Raw genomic sequence first — 21671 nt, 5'->3', positions numbered from 1 at the left:
GATAATCTCAGATAAAATCTTATATGTAATATCCAATAATGATACTCCTCGATAATTATTTGGATCAGATCTTTCGCCCTTTTTATGCAATGGTTGAATTATTGCCATATTCCACTCTTCAGGCATTGTAGCAGTATTCCAAATATCTATAAGATGTTTATGTAGATTCTGAACGGTTTGGTCATTAGCATTCTTCCATACCTCTGTGACGATTTGGTTCTCTCCCGGTGCTTTATAATTTTTAAGGGAATCAATTGCTGCTCGTACTTCATTATAAACTGGCGGTGTAACCTTTTCTAAAGGTATCCTATTTTTTGGATGTGTGTCATATTGCAGATATTCTGAAGGTTCCTCACTGTTAAGTAAGTTCTCAAGTATCTAGCTAAAATTTCCGCATTATCTTGATTAGTATGTGCCTGTTTTCCATTAGTATCTCTCATTAGGAGTGTTGGGGGAGTATAATTAGTTTGGTATTGCCGAAATGTTTTATAGTAATCTCTTGTCTTATGTTGAGTAAATGCTTCGTCAATAGAGTGTAACATCTCCGTGTGATAATTTCTCTTAACCCTTCGGATGATTTTAGCCGTATGTCATCTAGCAGTAACAAGTTCTTCGCATGACTGTTCTGTTTTCCGTTGTTGATCAATCAACCATGCCTTGTGTCGGTGTTGAATCGCTGCATCGCACTCCTCATTCCACCAAGCATGTTTTTTCCTCTTTTAAATGGGAGCGTTTTCCTCAGCAATGGTTTTTAGCTTGTTAATTACCGTTCCCAAATCATCACTTAGATAGGTTTTAGATTGTTCATAATATAATTTATTATTAATGAGATAGCTAGGGTCATATGTTTTCTTCCTATTACATTTGGAGAGAATGCGTTTCTTTTTTGGAGTTTATTTTATTTTAATTTTGGACAAATAATGATCTGAATCTATGTCCACTCCACGGAAGACCCTCACATTGTAAATTTCCTTATGATAGTTCTTATCCATAGCTACATGATCAATTTGGAACTCCCCTAATTTAACATTAGGGCACTTCCAAGTCATCAGTTTATGTGGTCGTCGTTTGAATCGTGTGGTTTCCAAAAGTAGCCCATGATCAATACAAAGATCGATCAATCTCTGACCATTCCTGTTAGTTAGATGATGAGCTGGCCACTTACCTACAACATTATGAAACTTTTTCTCACGGCCTATTTTAGCATTGAAATTGCCAAGCATGATTTTAAAATGGTTATCGGAAATGGATGATAATGGTCTAGTTCTTCCCAAAATTTGTCTGGGTCTTCCCTGTTGGTCCTGTTTTTTTCATTCGTTGGAGCATGGACGTTTATCAATGTGTACGTTTTATTCTCTACTTTGATTGTCATCAATGCCGTTCGGGGGGGAGGTGGAAGAAAAATCTTCAATTGAATCTAAGATACTAGTATGAACCAAAAAGCCGACTCCAAACTGAGGAACACTCTTTAGTACTCTTTCACCTGGGGGACCCTTGTATAGGCGATATCCCCCTGACTCAAGGGGGGTCTTGATCCGTATTACGCAATTCTTGAAGAGCAGTTATCAGTATCTTATGTAGATCTAAGACGTCTGTGAGATGTTTTAATTTGCCCACTTTCATTAATGAATTTATGTTCACTGTAGCGAAATATGAGAACTGCCCTGATTTATTAAATTTAAGTTTCCTCTTGATCGGATGGGTCTGCATGTTGTTTAATGGGTTGCAGGTGCTCCGACTCGCCTTGGTCTTCCATGTGACACCCCACTGTATCCGAATGGTGTCTTTGTTTGGATCTGATGATCGTGTGTATCCAAACCAGTGGATATTTCATTAGAAGACTAATCATAATAGGCTGATTGTCTGATCAATGATCAATACATTTCTGACCGAAGTCAGGGCTTACAATGCCAGATGTGATCTGGCAAGGTGATGAATGGTGAATAATGGGTGATGAAAGATGAATTGTGAAGAAGGCTTTTTGCCTTATTTCATCCTAGTTGTTCAGGACTGGGAGTAGGCATTTCCTCCATACCCCGCGAACGTTATGGTTTTCCCGCCAATACTCGGGTAGCTGATTGCAGTGGTTTCCCACTGGGCGATGGGGTCGCCACATCCCTTAGCCAAAATAATAATAATAATAATAATAATAATAATAATAATAATAATAATAATAATAATAATAATAATAATAATAATAATAATAATAATAATAATAATAATAATAATAAAGTGCTTTCTTTTTTGGTTTACTATACTGTTTGCATTTTTAGATGCCTTGTACTTGCACGGAAAGTGCCCAACACCCTTAAAACAAGCTTTCCTATGATGAGGGAAGGTAGTCTTTCGCTTTCGCCTGCATTGCAACACAGTACAGTACCACAAGTCCATTTGGGCTCGGCATTAAAAAAAAAATGCAGTTTCATCGGCGTTGACAACATTGTTCGGGGCATACGAATTGATTATAATTATGAGTCACGCTTTATTGCCAAATGTCGGCATCGCCAGTGTTTGCGGATTCTTCTCCACACACTGCCTGCTACGTGATATTCTGGCATTCCTTAACATGTTGAATACAAAAGAATTACGATTTCACTTGAACTTAGCAACCATAAAACACATTATAGACACACCGAAGTGAGTGACAGTGCGGAAAGCTGCCCCTGCATGTTCCGGAAGATGCATTCTATCATGACACAGATAAATTCGGAATTTAAATTACTCTCTAAAATACTATTTTTTTTTTTCAATTTAAAGGCAATTTAGAACTAAAAAGTCTGATTGTTTTCCATTTAAATATAACACATGGGGACAGTTTTCTTCCATCTGCTGTTACACAAAGCAGAAATGTACACCCAACATCGAAAACTAGGTAAGCCAGGAGCGTGTTGCCAACCTTGATGCAAATAAAACCCGAACCCCAATTTTGTGCCTCATAGTTTTTAAAAAAATATGCAGGGATTATTCGCATAAATATGGTATAAGGGAACAGAGTCTTGTTTCACCTTGTTTGTGGCTGTCCAGTATAGGGCTGGTAAATTGCCTTGTTTTTGTTGGGTTGGGTTGAGTCCTGTACATTGAAGTAGATGTTTCGAGTCCATCACTGATCCAGTAATTTTGCAGATGATATACTTTTTCGCAGGGTATATTTTGATTCTAGCTAGATGTGCAGTCATGTCCTGTTTCCAATCTGCAGAGTACTGTAGTAGCTTTACACATAAGCTGCCTGCATGTACATGAACGTACATATTTTGAGAAAGGATCATTGTGAGAAATGCAATGTTATTATTGTTGTCTACATTAAATGCACATGTTTCGAGAAAGGATAATTTAATGTAGACAACAACTTTGTTTGTCATTGTATGGATTAATTACTGACAGGGTGGACTCAATAAACATCCCTTCAGTATTATAACTGTCATAGTCACAAACCATCTAACACCAAAACATGGTGAACTCTGTTGAATGTTGGCAATGTCAACTTGCCCCATGTTCTGTTGCATCAAAGTGATGATTTTGATGTGATGTGCCATAGACAGCAAATGACGAGGCATTTTAGTGCACAGTGCATTGAAGAAAAGCACACCAACAAGCTTGCTTGGACGTCACCTCAGCCCTAGTGTACTGGATTTGCTTAACAGTCATGAGTCAAATGCCTCTAGCTGTGAAGAAGGCAGGGTTGCCATGATAAACAATGTACTTACCATCTAACAATAAATGAAAAATAAATATTAGATATCAGTGGGTAAACTGCAAATATGCTTAACTTTTTTATGAGTGTATATACAACTGTAAGAACTCACTCATACCAATGGTTTCATACTTAAGATGATGGTGGTAGTGATTATTGTTTTAACAAGCAAAACAACAAGATTATGAGCCCAGACTACATATATGTTTATGGTTTATATTTGAAAAGAGAAACAAATACAGAGAAATTCTATTAATTCAACTTACAAAAATTGTTTGAAGAGAACAATCTTGCCAGTCATGTTCCTCAATACTTGCTCTGTGTAACTCATGACAGCCAGATTGGACAAATGGATCTTCTCGGAGGCAGTAAGATCTAGCCCTGATGTAGAGAACAGTACTTTGATGTAGCTCAACAACTCTGCAGAATGGCCTGCTGCAGCAAACTTGAGGACACTCTTCAAGTGTCTACACTGCAATGATACACTATATTTTGATAATTCACTTAGGAACACACATACATTCCATTTTAAATTACTTGGATTATTTCTTGTTTCAGGGAATACGAAAAGCAACTCTGTTAACATAGTACATTGTGGGAAATGCAATGTTGTTAGCAGTAAACAGGAAATATAACTTAAAGATGCACCAAGAAGTATGCACAGGTTTTATCACGGATATGGCTAATTCATGACAGAACAATTCTTGTGAACTTTTTGTGCAAATTAGCCATTTCTGTGATAAATTCTCACTTCTGCAATAAAAATGGAGTAAAAGGAACTTATGAAATTTGCATATAAGGGGGACAACTTACAACTTCCAGGGTGACAAACAAAATAATTTATCATTATAAAACTGAAATGAACTTTCACCTTCATACCCATGAAATTTTTTATAAGGTACATATAACATTGATCAAGTTATGAATTAAAATTTACTCCCATGTTCATTTATGGAAACAGCAAAAACAACGAAAACAATTACTAAAACACTCAATGATTTCATTTTTTTTTTTTTTTTTTTTTTTTTTTCCTAAAATCAATTTGAACTGATAGTACACCATACATGCTGAAATGTTTTTACTCCAGAAGTACTCACAGGAAATCATTTGTTAGGTTTCACTGAATCTGTTGGGAGAAATATGTAGATCAATCTTAAAGGACTTACCAGCTTACCTTTAAAATGTTTATTTAAAAACAGTAGAAAAATCAAAGCAAGCAGACTATAAAAGATCATTTGTACAAAATTACCCTGACGTCACATAAAATTTTCCATTTCCTGTAATGACAAGATGGAGAAACTGTGTTTTAAAACCTGTCTGTCAAATACCTGTTACAGTATTTTGAAAGAATTCTAGACTTCAAAATCAATACAATTCACTTCCAGCTCATCATCATCATCATCATCATCATTTTCCCATTTCCAGCTGACACCAGGTGGGAGCAAGTATGATTCCTCTCCACTTTGTTCTGTCGTTCCACCATTCTTCTTCTGACAGGATGTTCCAATCCATGTTTCGTTTCCTAATGCTACTCTTCACCAAGTCCATCCACCGCATACTTGGTCTTCCTCGTCCTCTCTTCCCTGTCACCCGTCCTTTCAGTGCTCGTCTTGGTAGTCTTACTTCATTCATCAATTTGACATGTCCAAACCATTTCAATCTGTTTTGCTCCAGTTTGTCCTTTAATTTCTGTACTCCCAGTTCTTTCAGCATATCTTCGTTTCTTACTCTGTCTCTCCTCATTTTCTGTACCATACTTCTCAGGAATTTCTTTTCAGCTGCTTGTACTCTGTTCTCATCCCTCTGAGTCACTGTCCAAGTTTCTGCTGCATATGTCATTATAGGAACAATAAGTTTTATACATAACTACTTTAGCCTTCATTGGTATATTCTTGTTCCATACTAGTCTTCTCACCTGTTGATAAAAAGCACTCCCCAGTTGTATTCTTTGGTTAATTTCCAAATCTATTCTTCCATCTTCAGACAGTAAACTTCCCAAGTATTTGAAGTGTTTTACTACTTCCAATTTCTTATCTCCCACTTTGATAATTCCTTTTCCTTCTTTCTCACCTCTACTCATCACCACTGTTTTACTCTTCTCCACATTTATCTCCAATCCCCATTTTTCAATATTTTTATTTATTGCGTCTAACTGTTCTTGAACCTCCACTTCATCCTCACCCCAAATCACATCATCTGCAAACAACATCACCTTTATCACTGCTGCCTTCATGATGTCATCCACCACCATTAAGAACAGTAAGGGTGACAACACACTTACTTGTTTTAGTCCATTCTCAATTCTAAACCATTCTGATGCCCCAACTGTAGTCTTCACACTACTGTAGGGTCTAAAATTTAGTTGAGGAGTATTTTAGTAATCCAGAAAAGTACAGAATTACAAAAAAAATACAGAGAAAACTATATTAAAATTTTAAACCCATTAGGAACCTATGGCACACTTCTGATATGAAGTGAATCCCTAAACAAGCAAATGTGAACTAATATACAGAAGTATGGCCAATTTGATGAGGTAGTCAATAAATTAAGTGAAGACCTTGATTCTAAGGTTGCCAGGTAGCTTAGATAGTTGACCAAGAGTCTTCTGAACCCAAACTGGTAGCTTCGATTCTGGCTCAGTCTGGTGGTGTATGGAGGTGCTCACATATGCCAGGCTAGAGCTGGTAGATTTACCAACATGTAAAACAACTGCAAGACAAAATTCTGACATCTGACATAAATCCAAATAAATGTAGTAATACTAGTAGTCAGAGGAGAGTAAAAAACATTATTATTATTATTATTATTATTATTATTATTATTATTATTATTATTATTATTATTATTATTATTGTTGTTGTTGTTATTATTATTGTTGTTATTATTATTATTATTCTTTTTTCTTTGTTATGCCCATTTACAGAGCGCGTTGGAACATGTTAGCTTGATGATGGTTTTCATTTCTTCTTTTCCTCCCAAAATCTCTTCAAAACTTGCTATGCTGTTTCTTGCATTCTTCCATCCATTGTTTCCCTGTGGTTCTTTTAGCCTTTTCAGTAAACATGTGTTTTGTAACCAGAGTTGTTGTTATTTTTCTACAAATAAAAACATCCGTCTGTACTTTTTAAATATTAACCTGATACTTGGTTTTTACACCAGATAGGACAAATAATAGCATAGGTTCGGTTCAGTTTAATTTTTGTCTGTCTGCTACACCATCACAGGGAATCAGTTAGGTGGATTTTCATGAAACTTGGCATTTAAGTTTAGAATAAGGATGAGCAGGATCTTAGCTATATGCTGTTCAAAAATAATTGGTGGAAGAAGGGGCTTCAGAGGGAGCCTGAAACATAAAACTCAAGGTATCTCTCTTATGGTTGACTTCATAGGAAAACTGATTATGACCAAAGTTATTCAGAATATTATTTTCAAATTTTTTTGTTATATACCTTTTCCCAATACAGTGAAATATAAAGAAAATATCAGCAGCAGTCATGTGAAAGTTTAAGTCCAGAAGTCAATATATAACTCCATGGAGAGCTGCTAGGGAAATCATCCTGACAATGTTTCAGAGGCTTTGTACATCTGACTCTACTTTTTGCATATTAACCTGATAATGTACTTGGTTTATAATATATAGAAATTTGGCAGAAAAATGAGAGACATATAAGTGGCAGCAGCATGAAACTTTAAGTTCAGGAGCCAATAATATGTAGAGTTCCTATGGATATCACCCTGGCAACAATTCAAAGACTTTATACAGCTGTCTCTATTTTTTAAAATCTGTGTATAGTAATATCAATATATTCTTATAATCTAAATATATCTATTACTAAAGCTGCAAGAAACATTTCCCTCATCTGCTGCAACACAGACTGTCTTCATAACATGGTGGCGAGCCAGAAGAGTACAGAGTAATGGTAGCTGACAAACGCGCCTTCCTGTCAATCCAACTCCCAGCCCGAGTCTCTCCAATCTAGGTGCATATGGAGTATAGTTGTACCTTTCATTTTATCATCACTGTTTAGCTGTATAAACATGCTGAAGGTTTCATTTTCGAGTTAGTAGTTTATTATATTCACTCACAATATTTATTGGACCAACCAATAGAAACAAATCCTTGAGGCATGGAGACATTAAACCATATTCAAAGTCTTAGTTATGTGAAGAATCCTCACTAAATAGTCAACAAAAAGACAATAATGCACATATCAAGCGATTGTCCCCTTAGCCATGGACACAACAGTTAGTTATTCATTTTAAAGATGGAGTTCCAGAACAGAAATGTCACGAAAGTTTGTGTTAAATTAACTACTATTAAACTAGAAGCTATGCTGTTGATAGAGGAATACAATATTGATATATTTTTGAAAACTTATATTAATTTTCTGAACCAACAAAATTGCTTTCAAAGGTAGGAGTGAATTATGTTGATAGAATCAAAGTAATGATCAGTGAACTACTGTACGCTGACTTAGCAAATGTCATGGGAGTCACCTAATAGCGTGTGGGGCCCCCCTCTGGCCCTGCAAGCTGCAGTAAGACGCTGTGGAAGTGAGTCGACAAGTCCCTGGTAGTCCTCTGGACGCAGCTGACACCAAATCGTTTGCAGAGCGGCCGCCAATGCTGGTCTGTTCGTGGGTGCAGGATCCATGGCACAGAGCCTGCGTTCCAGGACATCCCAGATATGCTCGATAGGGTTCATATCGGGGCTCTTGGATGGCCATGGCAGTCGTTGGACCTCCGCTGCATGTTTCTGGAACCATTCCCGGGCGACATGGGAGCGATGTGGCGGCGCGTTATCATCTTGAAACACCGCAAAACCATCTGGACGCTAGAAGGCAAAAAATGGGAGGAAATTGTCTCCGAGCAGCTCAACATACCGCGTACCATTCAAAGTCTCTTCCAGAATAACTAAGGGGGCCCATTCCATACCAGGAAAATGTACCCCAGACCACAACAGAGACACCAGCGCCCTGGACCACACCTTCGAGGCAGGTGGGATCCATCACTTCACGTGGTCTGCGCCATACACGGTGCCTTCCATCGGCATGGTGCAGTTGAAATCGTGATTCGTCCGACCATATCACGTTACGCCATTGTTCCAGTGTCCCATCCCTGGTGACAAATGCGCGTCATCGTGCCTGATGACGTTGGGTTAACAGTGGCACCCGTGTGCGGCGCCAGCTCCCATACACCATAGAACCCATGTTCCTACCGATTGTCCACTGGAAGACGTGTCTAGCACAGCCTATGTTGAATTGAGCTGTGATCTGTTGCACGGTTGCCCGTCTGTCACTACTGACAATCCGCCTCAGATGTCGCCGGTCACGGTCATCGAGGGTGGCTGGGCGGCCGGTCGTTTGTCTGTTGTGGACGGTGACACACGCATTCAACCATTCACGATACACCCTGGACATGGTTGATCGTGTGAAGCCGAATTCCCGCACCACTTCCGAAATCGCACTTCCCATCCGTTGGGCACCGACCACCATACTCCGTTTGAATGGTGACAGCTCACGATGACGTTCCATGTTACACCTGTCACATGCACAGCCACTGCTCACAAGGTCTCCTATACAACTGCTGCTGGCACAGGGGGCATGTGGTGCGCAGACAACACACCTGCGCATCAGTGCTCCGCTATCCCATGACATTTGCTCAGTCAGTGTAGTTTATAAGTACTGGAAAGGAACTAACAAGTGATAAATCAAGATGGCAGTGTACGGAGATGTGGAGAACATCCTTGCCCTTTTGTGTTTTCATGTTTGACTTTGTCCCCTCTTCCCACACTGACCTGCCATTGTGTTTGTCCTATAGTGCATTTCTTTTCATGTTCCTATCTCTCTACTGCATATAAGAATGGCCAAAAGTCATGGAAAGGCACTGAATGTGATGTTAATAATGAGTTGCACCTCCACAAGCCCTCAAAACAGCAGCAATACAGCGAGGCATTGACTCTACAAGGTGTTGGAATAGTTCTAAAGGGATCTGGACCCATGCAACTTGCACTGCTACCCACAAATGGTCTGGTGTAGTTGGTGCAGGTTAAATGGAACATACACCAGTATCGACAGCATCCCATAAATATTCTATTGGATTAATATCGGGGAATTTGGAGGACCAATCCATGGTTGTAACTTCACTGGAGTGCTCCTCCAACCACCTGTGTGCCACCACAGAGCAGTGACATGGTGCATTATCTGTTGAAACATGGCATCTCCATCACGGTACTCTAGGGCCAGAAAAGGATGCGGATGGTCTGGAAGAATGTCTACATAACGTGCACACGTCAGTGCTCCCTGCAGCTGGACAATGGGGCCTCAGTGCGACCATGAGAATGCCGCAAAGACCGGAATTGAGTCGATTCCCACCTCCCGTCTGGACACAACCTTGTTGACACGCAGGATTCATAGCTTCATGGGGCACAGGACACACACTCACACGTCCATCAGCTCGATACAACTGGAACCGGGATTCATCAGACCATACCACATACCGCCACTGTTCCATGGTCCAATGCCCATGTTCGCGGGCCTATGCACATCGTTGAGCTCTGTGTCAAGGTGTCAGCAAAGGAATAGGAGTTGGTCATCGGCTGGTGAAGCAGTTGCCTCCTTACAGCCCTGGTAGAAATGGGTTCCTGACTCCTAACATTCAACTGTGCGGTGCTCTGAGTCACAGTAGCCCGTTGAGCGCCCAGTATGGTTCTGCAGAGGGAATGTAATATCTTTTCATTAAAACACCTGTGGTCTTCCCATATGGCAGTTTACGTGGGTGGTAATATTGTTTCTGGGATACTGAAGATCCACCCTCGATACTGTTAACCTCGGAAACCTGAATTCGCGTGTAATCTCTGCAAAGCTATGCACCGTGCACTGATGATCATCTCACGTTCAAAGTTGGTTAACTTACGACGTGTTGCAATCTTCCAGACACTGGTATCTGAGACAGACTGCTCAAGCTACACCGCAGCTAGCCGCAACACTCAAAGGTCATAGACGGCACATTTTCTAATGGTACACCCCCTCCCATGACTTTTCGCCACTCAGTGTATATTACTTGATTTGTCACCTGTTTGTTCCATTCCAATACTTATATTATTTTATTGGGATCCTTTTCTTCTTTTGGTTTTTCCTGTGTTCCTAATCTTTTACCAACGTACAGTAGAAGCCCACTACAGCGTGTACGGCATATAGCGAGACCTCCGTGGTAATGACAGACATTTTCTGTCCCTTGAAAATTCCTATATTAACACTTTCAGTACCTGCTTCTGAGCGGGACACTTGAATGCCTGGACCAGCCATTTTCATGCCCGGCCCTCTTGATGTGCATCACTTAATACAATTTAAAATTACTCCTAACCTACAAATGTTAGAAAAATGATACTTTGTGCTTACCTCTAGCAAATATTTAGGGTGTGATATCTGGTGTCACAGGTTTCAAAATACGTCTAATTTTATACAGCCTATCTGTATTTTCGGCATAATGATTACTGTCACCGAAGTGAAGAAATGAAAGAATATGAAGGAAGCGTATTCGGAACATTGTTTTAGAAAATATCAGAGTATGAAAAACAGAGTCTTCGGTCCAGTACATTTCTATATCAGGATTTTGGACTAATCGGTTTCCACGATTGCATGATCGAATTCTTTGTGAAAGGCCGGGGCGTCGCACTTACCACTTATCTCGCGTATAGATTGGTCTGCTCATACACATACTGATAAAATTCGTCATTCATGAAAATACTCACGTAACTCAAATTATCCTGCTTATTTTCTATTTGAACGTTTATACCTGAATTCTCTGTAAATGGTGGAACGGGTGGACAATAACTAGGATGATATTTATCAGGCACATTCCTCTATAGGCCTATCGGATTCGGGAATCGGAATTTCCTCGTCACTCTCACGTTCACTGTCTGAGTCTATTTCAGGAATAAGCTCATCACCAGAATAATCATTGTGAACAATATCTAAGAATTAATCTTCCGTAAGAAACTGTGTTTTATAAGCCATTATACTACACTCGGTAAGAACGACACGCACTGCACTGGAATCTGAAGTACCGACTTGACGCGCGAGAAAGTGCTGAGATATTCCCGCTAAAACAGCTAAGATAAACATGAGCCCACTCAACGCGAGGGTTATCTCAAAAAGATCAACCAACTTCCTGCTACAACCAGCAATGCTGACTAAGGTGTAAGAATGCAGAGATGACGAAAATAAACAGCATTGCTTCACGCGGAACATTAAACGTCTTACGCCGTCCACGGCCCGCAGCATAGGAGCAAGCTTAAACGTCTTTCGCCGTCCACGGTCCGCAATGAGTTAAACTGTTTATTATCCTTCAGTTATAGTGAGAATACTATCACTGATACATCCGTTATTCCGAGCTATTAAGTGCTGGGTTATTTTATTCCGTTATAGATGTCACTGCAATGCAAAATTTTCTCATGCACCTTGTAGGGTTTCCAGCCTGTTCCCCTTTTCCTTTCTTATAGCTGCCATGTTGGTCAACCTGGTATTTATTTCTCTATGCTGTTTCTGGAGTATTAATCTGGTGTGTGTTTTATTTAATTTAAAGTGTTCAAATCTCATGAAGTTTAAATGTTTTTATTATTATTATTCTTGTTCTTGTGTCATGTAATCTGTAGCGGTTACATACAGTATTTATCTTATGTTTCTTCCCTTTTCTTATATTTATTCAGCTTTCTTCTTATCCCACACTTCATGGATTAAGACTGAAGATTGGTTAAGATGGCCCCTCAGCTAGTGTTGACGCCTGCCCTCCTGATGAAGCTGGGAAGCACAAACAAGCTCGTCAGTGGCTGAGAATAGATGGATGTAGAAGAACTGGGATTAATGAGGAGAGAGCCTATTTATTTGAAGATGGCAGTGTACAGTATGAAGATGTGGAGATTATCCTTGGCCTTCAGCTTTTTTTTCTTTTCCCCCTTCATCTGTCAACACCAACTTTTCACTATATTTTTCCTGTTATGTGTTCCTTTCTACATGTTTTAAACTTAATCATGCACTGTTAAAATCAATACTAATCATAAAAAGGTAGCATAATTCCTTTAAAACCTTCCTACAATCTATAATAATTTATATCTTAAAGTCTAGAATTACATATAAAAATTACTGACTGAAGATGATTTGGCTTTTTTTTTTTTACGGTAAGAACACAGACAGGCATCAAACATCCAAACACTTTAGATATTATTATTTCAAATATAACTCTGATATGGCAAATAATTTTCACACAAACACACAATCTTAGAAGTTATTTATATATATTGGTTGCTATGGTAATGCTTGGAATTCTTATAATTCAACTACTCTTAGTTGGAAAAAATCTATAATTCTGCAGGAGTTCTGTCATTTTTAGTCTCTGATGCTTGGAGATATATGACTTCTATACATTTTAGTAAAAAAAAAAAAAAAAAAAAAAAAAAAAAAAGTTGATTAAAGTGTAGACATGGACTGTTCTACATGCAACTAGACTAGCTGATAACATTGTTAGTGAGATTTACATAGAATACCTACATGTTTTAATATGTATCACACCAGTCAAACATGCAAAATAAGTCCAAGTGGGGTCAACAGACTCGTGATTGTAGAGAATGCCTGAGGCTAGACGAGTTTTGAAATCCTTGTTTACAAAGCAACCAAGATAAAATCTTATCTAAGAACCTCAATACAATAAATCTAGAGATACATAATTTGTCTTCCTACAGGAGAGTAATTTCTATATTTTTTAGCTTACCCTAGAGAGTTTGTAGAGGGCAATAGCCTGAGGAAATTCTCTGGCAGCCAATTTATGGTCCCCTGCATGCTCAAGTAGCTCCTGTAAATTCAGCCCAAAAATCAGAGCTAGTCTCTCAGCTTTCTCAAGTTCTTGGTGTTTCAGGACCAACTCTAGGAACACTTCAGTAGCAGGACGCCTGAAATTTTAAAAAAACCTCCAATACACTCAAACACTCAATATTACCATAAAATCACACAAAATCATTACAAGATAAAAGATATACTGATAAAATCACATTGTATGACTACAGAGGTTAAACATACCCTCTCTGTGCTGCAGTGGTAGAAAGATACAAAACGAAAAAAGAAATCGAGGAGTAACATCATGAAATAGGGGCAAAAGATCTCTATAGGTCGATGCCCCAAACAAACAAATAAATAAAAAAACGTTGTGAAAGGGCTGAGCTTACAAAATACCACTGCTCAGCCCAAAGGCCTGCAGATTACGAGGCGTCGTGCGGTCGGCGTGACAAATACTCTTAGCCATTATTCTTGGCTTGACCAGGTCAATATCTCTCCATCAGTTAGCTCCTCAATTGTAATCATGTAGGCTGAGTGGACCTTGAAACAGCCCTCAGATCCAGCTGAAAATCCCTGACCTGGCTGGGAATTGAACCTAGCACCTGCAGGTAACATGCAGGCATGCTACCCCTACATCCCGAAGCTAGCTGGTAGAAGTTTGTGAAATATGTCTTGTATGCTCCTCAGATATCAGTACCAATGTATACTTCTGAAACATGGTCTCTGTCAAGATCTGATGAAAGACAGCTGGGTACTTCTGAGAGAAGAATTTTGAAATGCTTTTCTGGGCCAGAGGAACAAATCGGAGTACAGAGAAGAAAGTGTCTACAGGCTATTTAATGAATCACATAATTTTAAAGTCATTAAGATTAAGAGACTAGAGTGGACTGTGGAGAGTGGACTCATCACGTTCTAAGGATCATGTCTTGTTGATACAACCATTCTCTATCATTACCAGACTTCTTTAATGTGACTTAGTTCTTATATCTTATTCTTCTTTGTATATCTGTCAGGTATGATTTCCCTATTTCTCTCCCTATGTGTCATCAAACTGACGTCAACTCCGGGTGACTACATGAATGGAGTGCCTCCAGGTGTTTCTGTTTTCAACTTGACATTTCTGATCCTTCAGTGATGACTTCATTGTATTTTTGATGGAGTCTATCCACGTAAATTCTAGCCATCCTCGTCTCTGTGTTTCCTCCAGTTTTCCCAGCATAATATTTTTTTCAATAGAAACAGACTTACTCATTACGTGCCCAAAGCTCCTGTAATTCAGCTTTAGCATCAAAATAAAAACATCAGGAGCTAGATTGGGTCTGATGTTCTGAATAACCTATTTATTTGTTTTCTTGGCAGTCCAAGGTACAGTGAAACCTCGGAACGCGAGTAACTTGGTGTACGAGTGTTTTGCAAGACAAGCAAACATTTTAAATAAATTGAAACTTGATAAGCGAGTGAGATTCTGCAATACGAGCGTCACGTCTGCCTACGTTTTCCCCTCCCCTGTTCGTTTGTTGAATGGATGAACGAATTCTTTGGTCCTGTAGTGATGAAATACCTTTCAGAAAAAAATCTGCCGCTCTTAGTCTTGCTGCTTATGGACAATGCTCCTGCTCATCCTCCAGGCCTTGAGGCCTTGAGGACGACTTACTGGAGGAATTCATGTTCGTTAAGGTTAAGTTCCTTCCTCCCAACACTACTCCACTACTCCAGCCTATGGATCAGCAAGTCATTTCGAACTTCAAGAAGCTATACACTAAAGCACTATTTCAACGATGCATCGAAGTGACCGAAGAAACAAACCTTACCTTCCGAGAGTTCGGAAGAAATCATTTCCCCATCGTGAACTGCCTGAAGGTCATCGATAAAGCCTGGGATGGAGTCACCAAGAGAACTCTCACTTTCGCTTGGGGAAAGCTGTGGCCTGACAGTGTTCTTGGACGTGACTTTGAGGGGATTGTTGGTGACAATGAGCCGCCGATTGTCGATGAAAGTATGTCCTTAGGGAAGACTATGGGGCTGGAGGTGAATGACGTGGACATTCAAGAGCTGGTGGAAGAACATAGCCAGGAACTGACCACCAACGAACAGATGGACCTGCATCGCGAACAAAATGAGGAGGTTATGGAGATCTCGTCCAGGGAAGAGGAGGAGGAAAAGTCAATGGAATCTCTCACTTCAACTGAGATTCTTCGGTAAGTCCACTATCTCACAATTTTCTGTCTCTTTGGCTTGGCTGCTTTCTTGAAACTCATTTCCTGAATGGTCCAGCAACTTTCTTAAGGAACAAATGAGGCTTATATGCTCGATTTCATTCCAAGATTCAGATATCTACCTCACTACGCCCAACATGTCCCTGTTCTGTAGTTTATCAATCAAGTCACACCCTACCTCCGTGGCTAAAACAAGAGAAGAAATAAGTTTATGTCTATATCTTTTCTTCAACGCTTCCAAAACGCCCTGGTCCATTTGTTGACACACCAAAGTCACATTGGGGGAGGGGGACGAAACATAGTTCATATATTTTCATCTCATAACTGTTTCACATCAGGATTGGACAAGGCATTGTTGAGAAAGCCTTGGCAAGTTTTTCGATTTTAGAAATGTTTCTACCAAAGGAACAAATTCCTTACAAAATCAGTCCTTAAAATATTTTCTCAAATTGTGGGCAGCACTTCAAAGGACCTGTAGTCTAAATATTTATATAAGTTAAGCAAATCACATGTAAACAAGTACAGTCAATGTTATGCAATGGACAACTGCAAATCTTCACCCAAAAATATCATCATCATATTCATATTCTTCTTCCTCCTCCTCCTCCTCCACCTGATACGCTTCTTCTTATGCAGGTTGTTCTACCCGAAAATAATATAGTATCCAAATGCATAGCCTTGGCCCATTGGAGACTCTGATATCACTAATTCAAACGTAAGCACTTCTGATAACCATCATTCAGCAAGCCAAAACAAAAAACGGCACCAGTTCTGAGTAAAATACTACATTGCACTGAACATGCACGCATACACAAAACCACAAGACCACTCTGAATGTAACTCTGATATACCTCTTGTGAGGGGAACAGTCAGTGAAGCACCCCATAGTACCAACACCGCAATGAAAAGATGGGAACATAACATCCAAGACATTCTCATCAACAAATCTCCTCAAGATCTCAATCTTCTCATTTCAGAAGTTCCAAGAATTTTTCAAGACTGAATGCAACACCTCCTCAAACCCCACTACCCTGCAGTTAAAATTTTATAATCTATGAAGGAAAATTAAAGTAACTTTTGCCCAAACCTTTCCCAATTCCACAAATCCCAGACAAAGATCAAAGAGTGTTAGAAGGAAAGAAAGACCATGAATAACACATTCCAAACTTCCTGTCCTGTTACTGCTGACAAGGGAGAAGAGCACAAGAGAAATTTCTTTAAAAGAGGATGTCCCAAAAGACAAAGGCCATTTCTTCATCCCATACGATCACAAGTAGCACGAATCGCGGCATTATTTGTCTGAAAATTCTTTAAACCATGACCAAACAAAAGACAGTGATTTAACAGAAATATCTGGAAAGGACACTGTTTGTAATAAGTAGACTGTACAGCCAACATCTCAACAATGTCGGGCAAGAGTAAATAACCTGATCCCCTAAGGTGACCAATGGCTTTGAGTGGATGAGTTTCCTTTGGTGGAGTGATCGCCTGCTCAGTATAGGAAATGACATTGGAACCCATGAAGCAGCATGTGACCCCCAGTTAGAAGCAGCTGCAAAAAATGTCTGTATTCCATATAAGCAGCAGCCTGATCACCTGTTGGCAGTAGTTCTAAAATGCCTTCGGGGGGTGGTGACAACATCATACCAAAGCCTAAAACGAAATTGGCACTTTTAAATCAGTCTCAGAAATGGCTATGGAATTCTCCGGAAGCAAAGCACAGTTCTTATGCTGGGGAAATTGTGAAAAGTGGGAGACCAGTAGAAAACATTATGAAAGGTGGCATTAATAAGCCTTATGTGACTGACTAGGAAGTCAGAAGAGGTAACTGATTTCATGGAGAAGGAGAAAATAGTTATGATGGGATTGAATGATGTTAAATGGAGAGAAAAAGGAAAGAAGAAGTTGAGGAAAGGATACACACTCTACAGAGTGGAGGACATAAGGCAAAGAATGGAGTGAGGATAATAACCAACATGATCTTAGATGAATATGTAGATAAAGTGGACAACACATGTGACAGAATAATAAAGATACGGTTAAGGACAGAGAATGATGTAAAGGATTTCATCCAAGTGTATGCACCTTAGACTGGATGCACAGAAGACAACATGGACAATTTCCTGGAGAAACTGGAGAGAGAAATAAAAGATGTGGAGGCGACTGTCATGGGAGACTTTAATGCAATGGTGGGTGACAGAAAACAAATGGAAAAGTAATTGGACCTTTTGGTTATGGAAAAAGGAATGAAGAGGAAGAGAAGTTAGTGGATTTTTGTGTGAGAATTGGGTTAACTGTGTGCAATATGTAGTTCAGAAAGAATAATAGTAGAAAGATTACAAGATATGAATGGGGAAACAGAAGGACAACAACAGTAATTGACAATTTGGTGGAAAGAGCAAATTGTAGACAGTTGTCAGATATAACGGCCTTGCCAGAAGTAATCTTCAATGGAGACCATAGAGTAATAGTAGCAAAAATGAAAGTAGGAATAATGAAAATGAAAGAAATAAAAAAATAAAAAGTATGTAAATTAAAAGATATGGAAATAAAAGAAAAATTCCAATAAAAATTGAAACAACACATACCCAAAACTGAGGCAAAGAGTGTGGAAGTGGAATGAGGCATGCTCAAGAAGGGATTTGTAAGCTGTGCAGTGTGTGCTTGTGGCAGAATAGCTAAAAAGAGTGAAAGATAAAGAAAGTCCATTGTGGAACAAGGGAATAAATGAGGCAGTAAAAAATAAGAATTGCAAGTATGAAATAGGAATAAAACAGAAGAAAATAAAAGAAAGCATCAGAAAAGAAGGTGCATGAAGGTAATAAGTGAAGGAAAGCCGGGAAGGATTTACACAGGAGTTGAAAGAGGATGTGTACAGGGTAAAAGGATGCTATATGGACTTGCAAGAAGGAAGAGTCTACACAAAGCAGGTGGAAGGTAAAAAAGGAGAGATAATTACACAACCAGAGGAGATGGAAGGATTACTTTTTTTTGGCTACTTCTTTAAAGTTGCACTAATACACCAAAGGTTTTCAGCAATAGAGGGATAGCAATACTTGTTGTTGCTTGTTGTTTTAAGGGGCCTAACATCGAAAGTCATCGGCCCTGGGATAGCAATAGAGGAAGTGACTGTAGCCTTAATTAAGGTATGTCCAGAGAATGAGAAGAAAGGTGGAAGGACAATTACAAGAAAAGCAATTTGGCTTTTGAAATGGAAAATTAACACTTGACCCTATCTTCGGTATGAGGCAGTAAACGGAAAAACACTGGGGATATGGAATAGTTATTCATGGTGATGACATTTTTTTTATTCAGAAAAGGCTTATGATAGTATAGCCAGAGCAAAAGGTATGAAAAGTAATGAATGAAACACAAAGTATTTGGAAAAGAAATGATAGAATATGTGCAAGCAATATATAAGAATCATTGCAGCAGTGTCCAGACACGTGTGGGGAGGACAGAGTGGTTTTGGAATGAAACTGTACTATGATAAGGAAGTGTGCCATAACCACTGTTTTTGTAATGGTTATGGACAAAATTGTGGAGAATACAAAGATAAAATATGAGGACAGGAAGGTGAAGGTAATGGTATTTGCATATGATATTGTGATGTGGGGGAGCAAACAGGGAGAACATACAAGGGAAACTTGACATGTTGAGTAAGATTATTGAAAATTTTGAAATGAAAATCAGTGTGGAGAAGAGTAACACAATGGTGTTGACTAGAGGAGAAAGGGAATTATAAAAATAAGAGAGACAAATCTTGAAATTGTGGAGAGTTTCAAGTACTGGGAAGTGAAATGATGCAAGATGCAGGGCTGGACATGGAGATCAGGAAAAGGATTAAACAGGAAAATGCATTCTATCAGTGTGTGAAAAATCTGGTAAGGAGGAAGGAAGTACCCAGGAAGTGTAAATAGGTGATGAATAAGTTATACTACTGCCTAATATTGACATATACAACAGAGATCTGAACACTGACAACAAGACAGAAGTATAAAATCCAGGTCAGTGAAATGAAATTTTATGAAGTATGATAGAAAAGACAGAGTAAGATATCAGGATGTCAGGAAGGAAATCAGGGTGGAAAAGCTTTACAAAAGAATGGAGGGGAAAAACTTAGACGGTTTGCATATGTTAAGAAGATGGAAGAGGGAGATCCAGACTAAGGTGTTTGAAAACAATCAAGAATAGTATAATTAGAAGAAACCTGGATTGAAATATAGTTATGTTGCACAGAGGAGGGTGGAAAGATGTCATAAACATCCCAACCCGGCAAGAGTTGGACAAGGGAAATGGTTGTTGTTGTTGATGATGATGATGACGACGACGATGACGATGACGACGATCTGGACAGGAAGGAAGATGAAACCAGACACAGCTCCTGGCCCAGATGGCATTAATGTAAGAAATCTGAAGCAACTTCCTTATTAGGATGCACTTCTTTGTCTCAAAACAATTCCAACTGAATTTCAGAAAGCAAAAACTAATTTCATTTTTAAAGGAGGTGATATGGATGATCTTAACCCATTCAAGTACCATTTGTTGGAATATGTTTGTGACTTCGAGTACCATTTTTTGAATGCAATTCCAGCAGCAATATACAATGAACTGGAGCACTTATATTTGCAACAAAATGACAACAGGAAAGGTTGCTGTATGGAATACCATAAAACAGTTCTCAACATGTAGGAACACCTTGCATTTATGGCATTCAAATATTATTTATTCCGCAACCCACACGCAGCGCAGATTTTGCATTTCCTTGATGGAATGTTTTTCATTGAGGTTGGAGGTATTTTGGATGGAGCATGTCCCCACTGCTTTCCCTGAAGTCTAAGTGGTGTTTCCCCTGCTATCATTGACAGCTGATTCCAAAAATTAATTAGTGTAAGCATTGGTTTCCCTAGTTACTTGCACCCAAACCTGTTCAGTCAGGAATGCATTCACAACATCTAATTCGCTAGGAGCTTCTCATTACTGTCTTTGAATTATGGCATCAATTTCACCAATAACACTGCAAGTATCATGCTGTGGAGAATTACTCATGTGCTCTCAATGCCACTTATTTTTGTCCAAAATAAAACCACCCAAGCCTAACATTTAATGACGTTCTTGCGAGTAAAACTGTATTTTATTCATTGTCACTGACAAATTCATCACTGTCAGAGGAACTACTGTCCTTTACAATCTAATCTTTATTACTTATCTGGAGTTCTATATCACTTTCTTTAAAAACTTCAATATCTCTTCTTCCTTGCTTTTCTTGGAAGCTGCCATCTTGATAGACATGTGTCAAAGCCACGGTTGCTTAGATACAAGATATTCCATTCGCTTGTATGACTTTCACAATGTAAAACAAAAGCTAAAGCTTTCCACCTATTCAATACTATTTATTGTAACCTTTAAAAAATTACAGATATTTAATGAAACTTGTTTGGGTCTTGCTACAGACCATCATCAGTCGAAATCAAGTTAAGGCAAGACATGAATTACAGATAAAATTCATGAAACGGTCCCAGTACAAGAAGACACGGTGTAGCTCAGACGGAGAGATCCATCTCGGTACGGGATTGGGTTAAGAACGGGAGATTGATCACCATATTTTCAATCATTAGAAGAGTTATTGAACATGCTTTGATATTCATCTTCAAAGCTACCTATCCTTCTCTCGTCATTAGAGAGGTTTTACTTCTGTACCTGGTAGCCAATGGTTTCTCCAGAGAGTGAAAGCTGAGAAGAGAGACCTATGTTTAACCTTCCTTGATGAACGCAGGTCATTCAATTTATTTGGCCATGAACATATAAAAAAGTCAGTGACAGAGTCAGATATACCAGAAAACCTAAGATGAACTGATATCCAACAATAAAATTCAGAATGAAGTGTATCTTAACAAAACAAAAACCTCAGTAGGGAAAGGTTAAGGTGGTCCT

At 39.0% G+C, this 21671-nt stretch overlaps 1 protein-coding gene across 1 annotated transcript in view; it reads right to left on the bottom strand.

Annotated features, from left to right (window-relative positions):
- Positions 1–21671, bottom strand: part of ca (claret) — a 367006-nt gene that overhangs the window by 238885 nt on the left and 106450 nt on the right. The window contains exons 10-11 of the mRNA XM_067136443.2: positions 13460–13637; positions 3958–4163 (exon numbers count right to left, since the gene is read on the bottom strand). Coding sequence (XP_066992544.2) covers positions 3958–4163; positions 13460–13637 — 384 coding nt within the window. The remainder of the gene's footprint in view (positions 1–3957; positions 4164–13459; positions 13638–21671) is intronic.

The sequence above is a fragment of the Anabrus simplex genome, chromosome 1 (assembly GCF_040414725.1).
Source record: "Anabrus simplex isolate iqAnaSimp1 chromosome 1, ASM4041472v1, whole genome shotgun sequence".
Taxonomy (NCBI): domain Eukaryota; kingdom Metazoa; phylum Arthropoda; class Insecta; order Orthoptera; family Tettigoniidae; genus Anabrus; species Anabrus simplex.
Note: the sequence above shows the minus strand (reverse complement) of the source record. Positions and strands in the feature narration are given on the sequence as shown.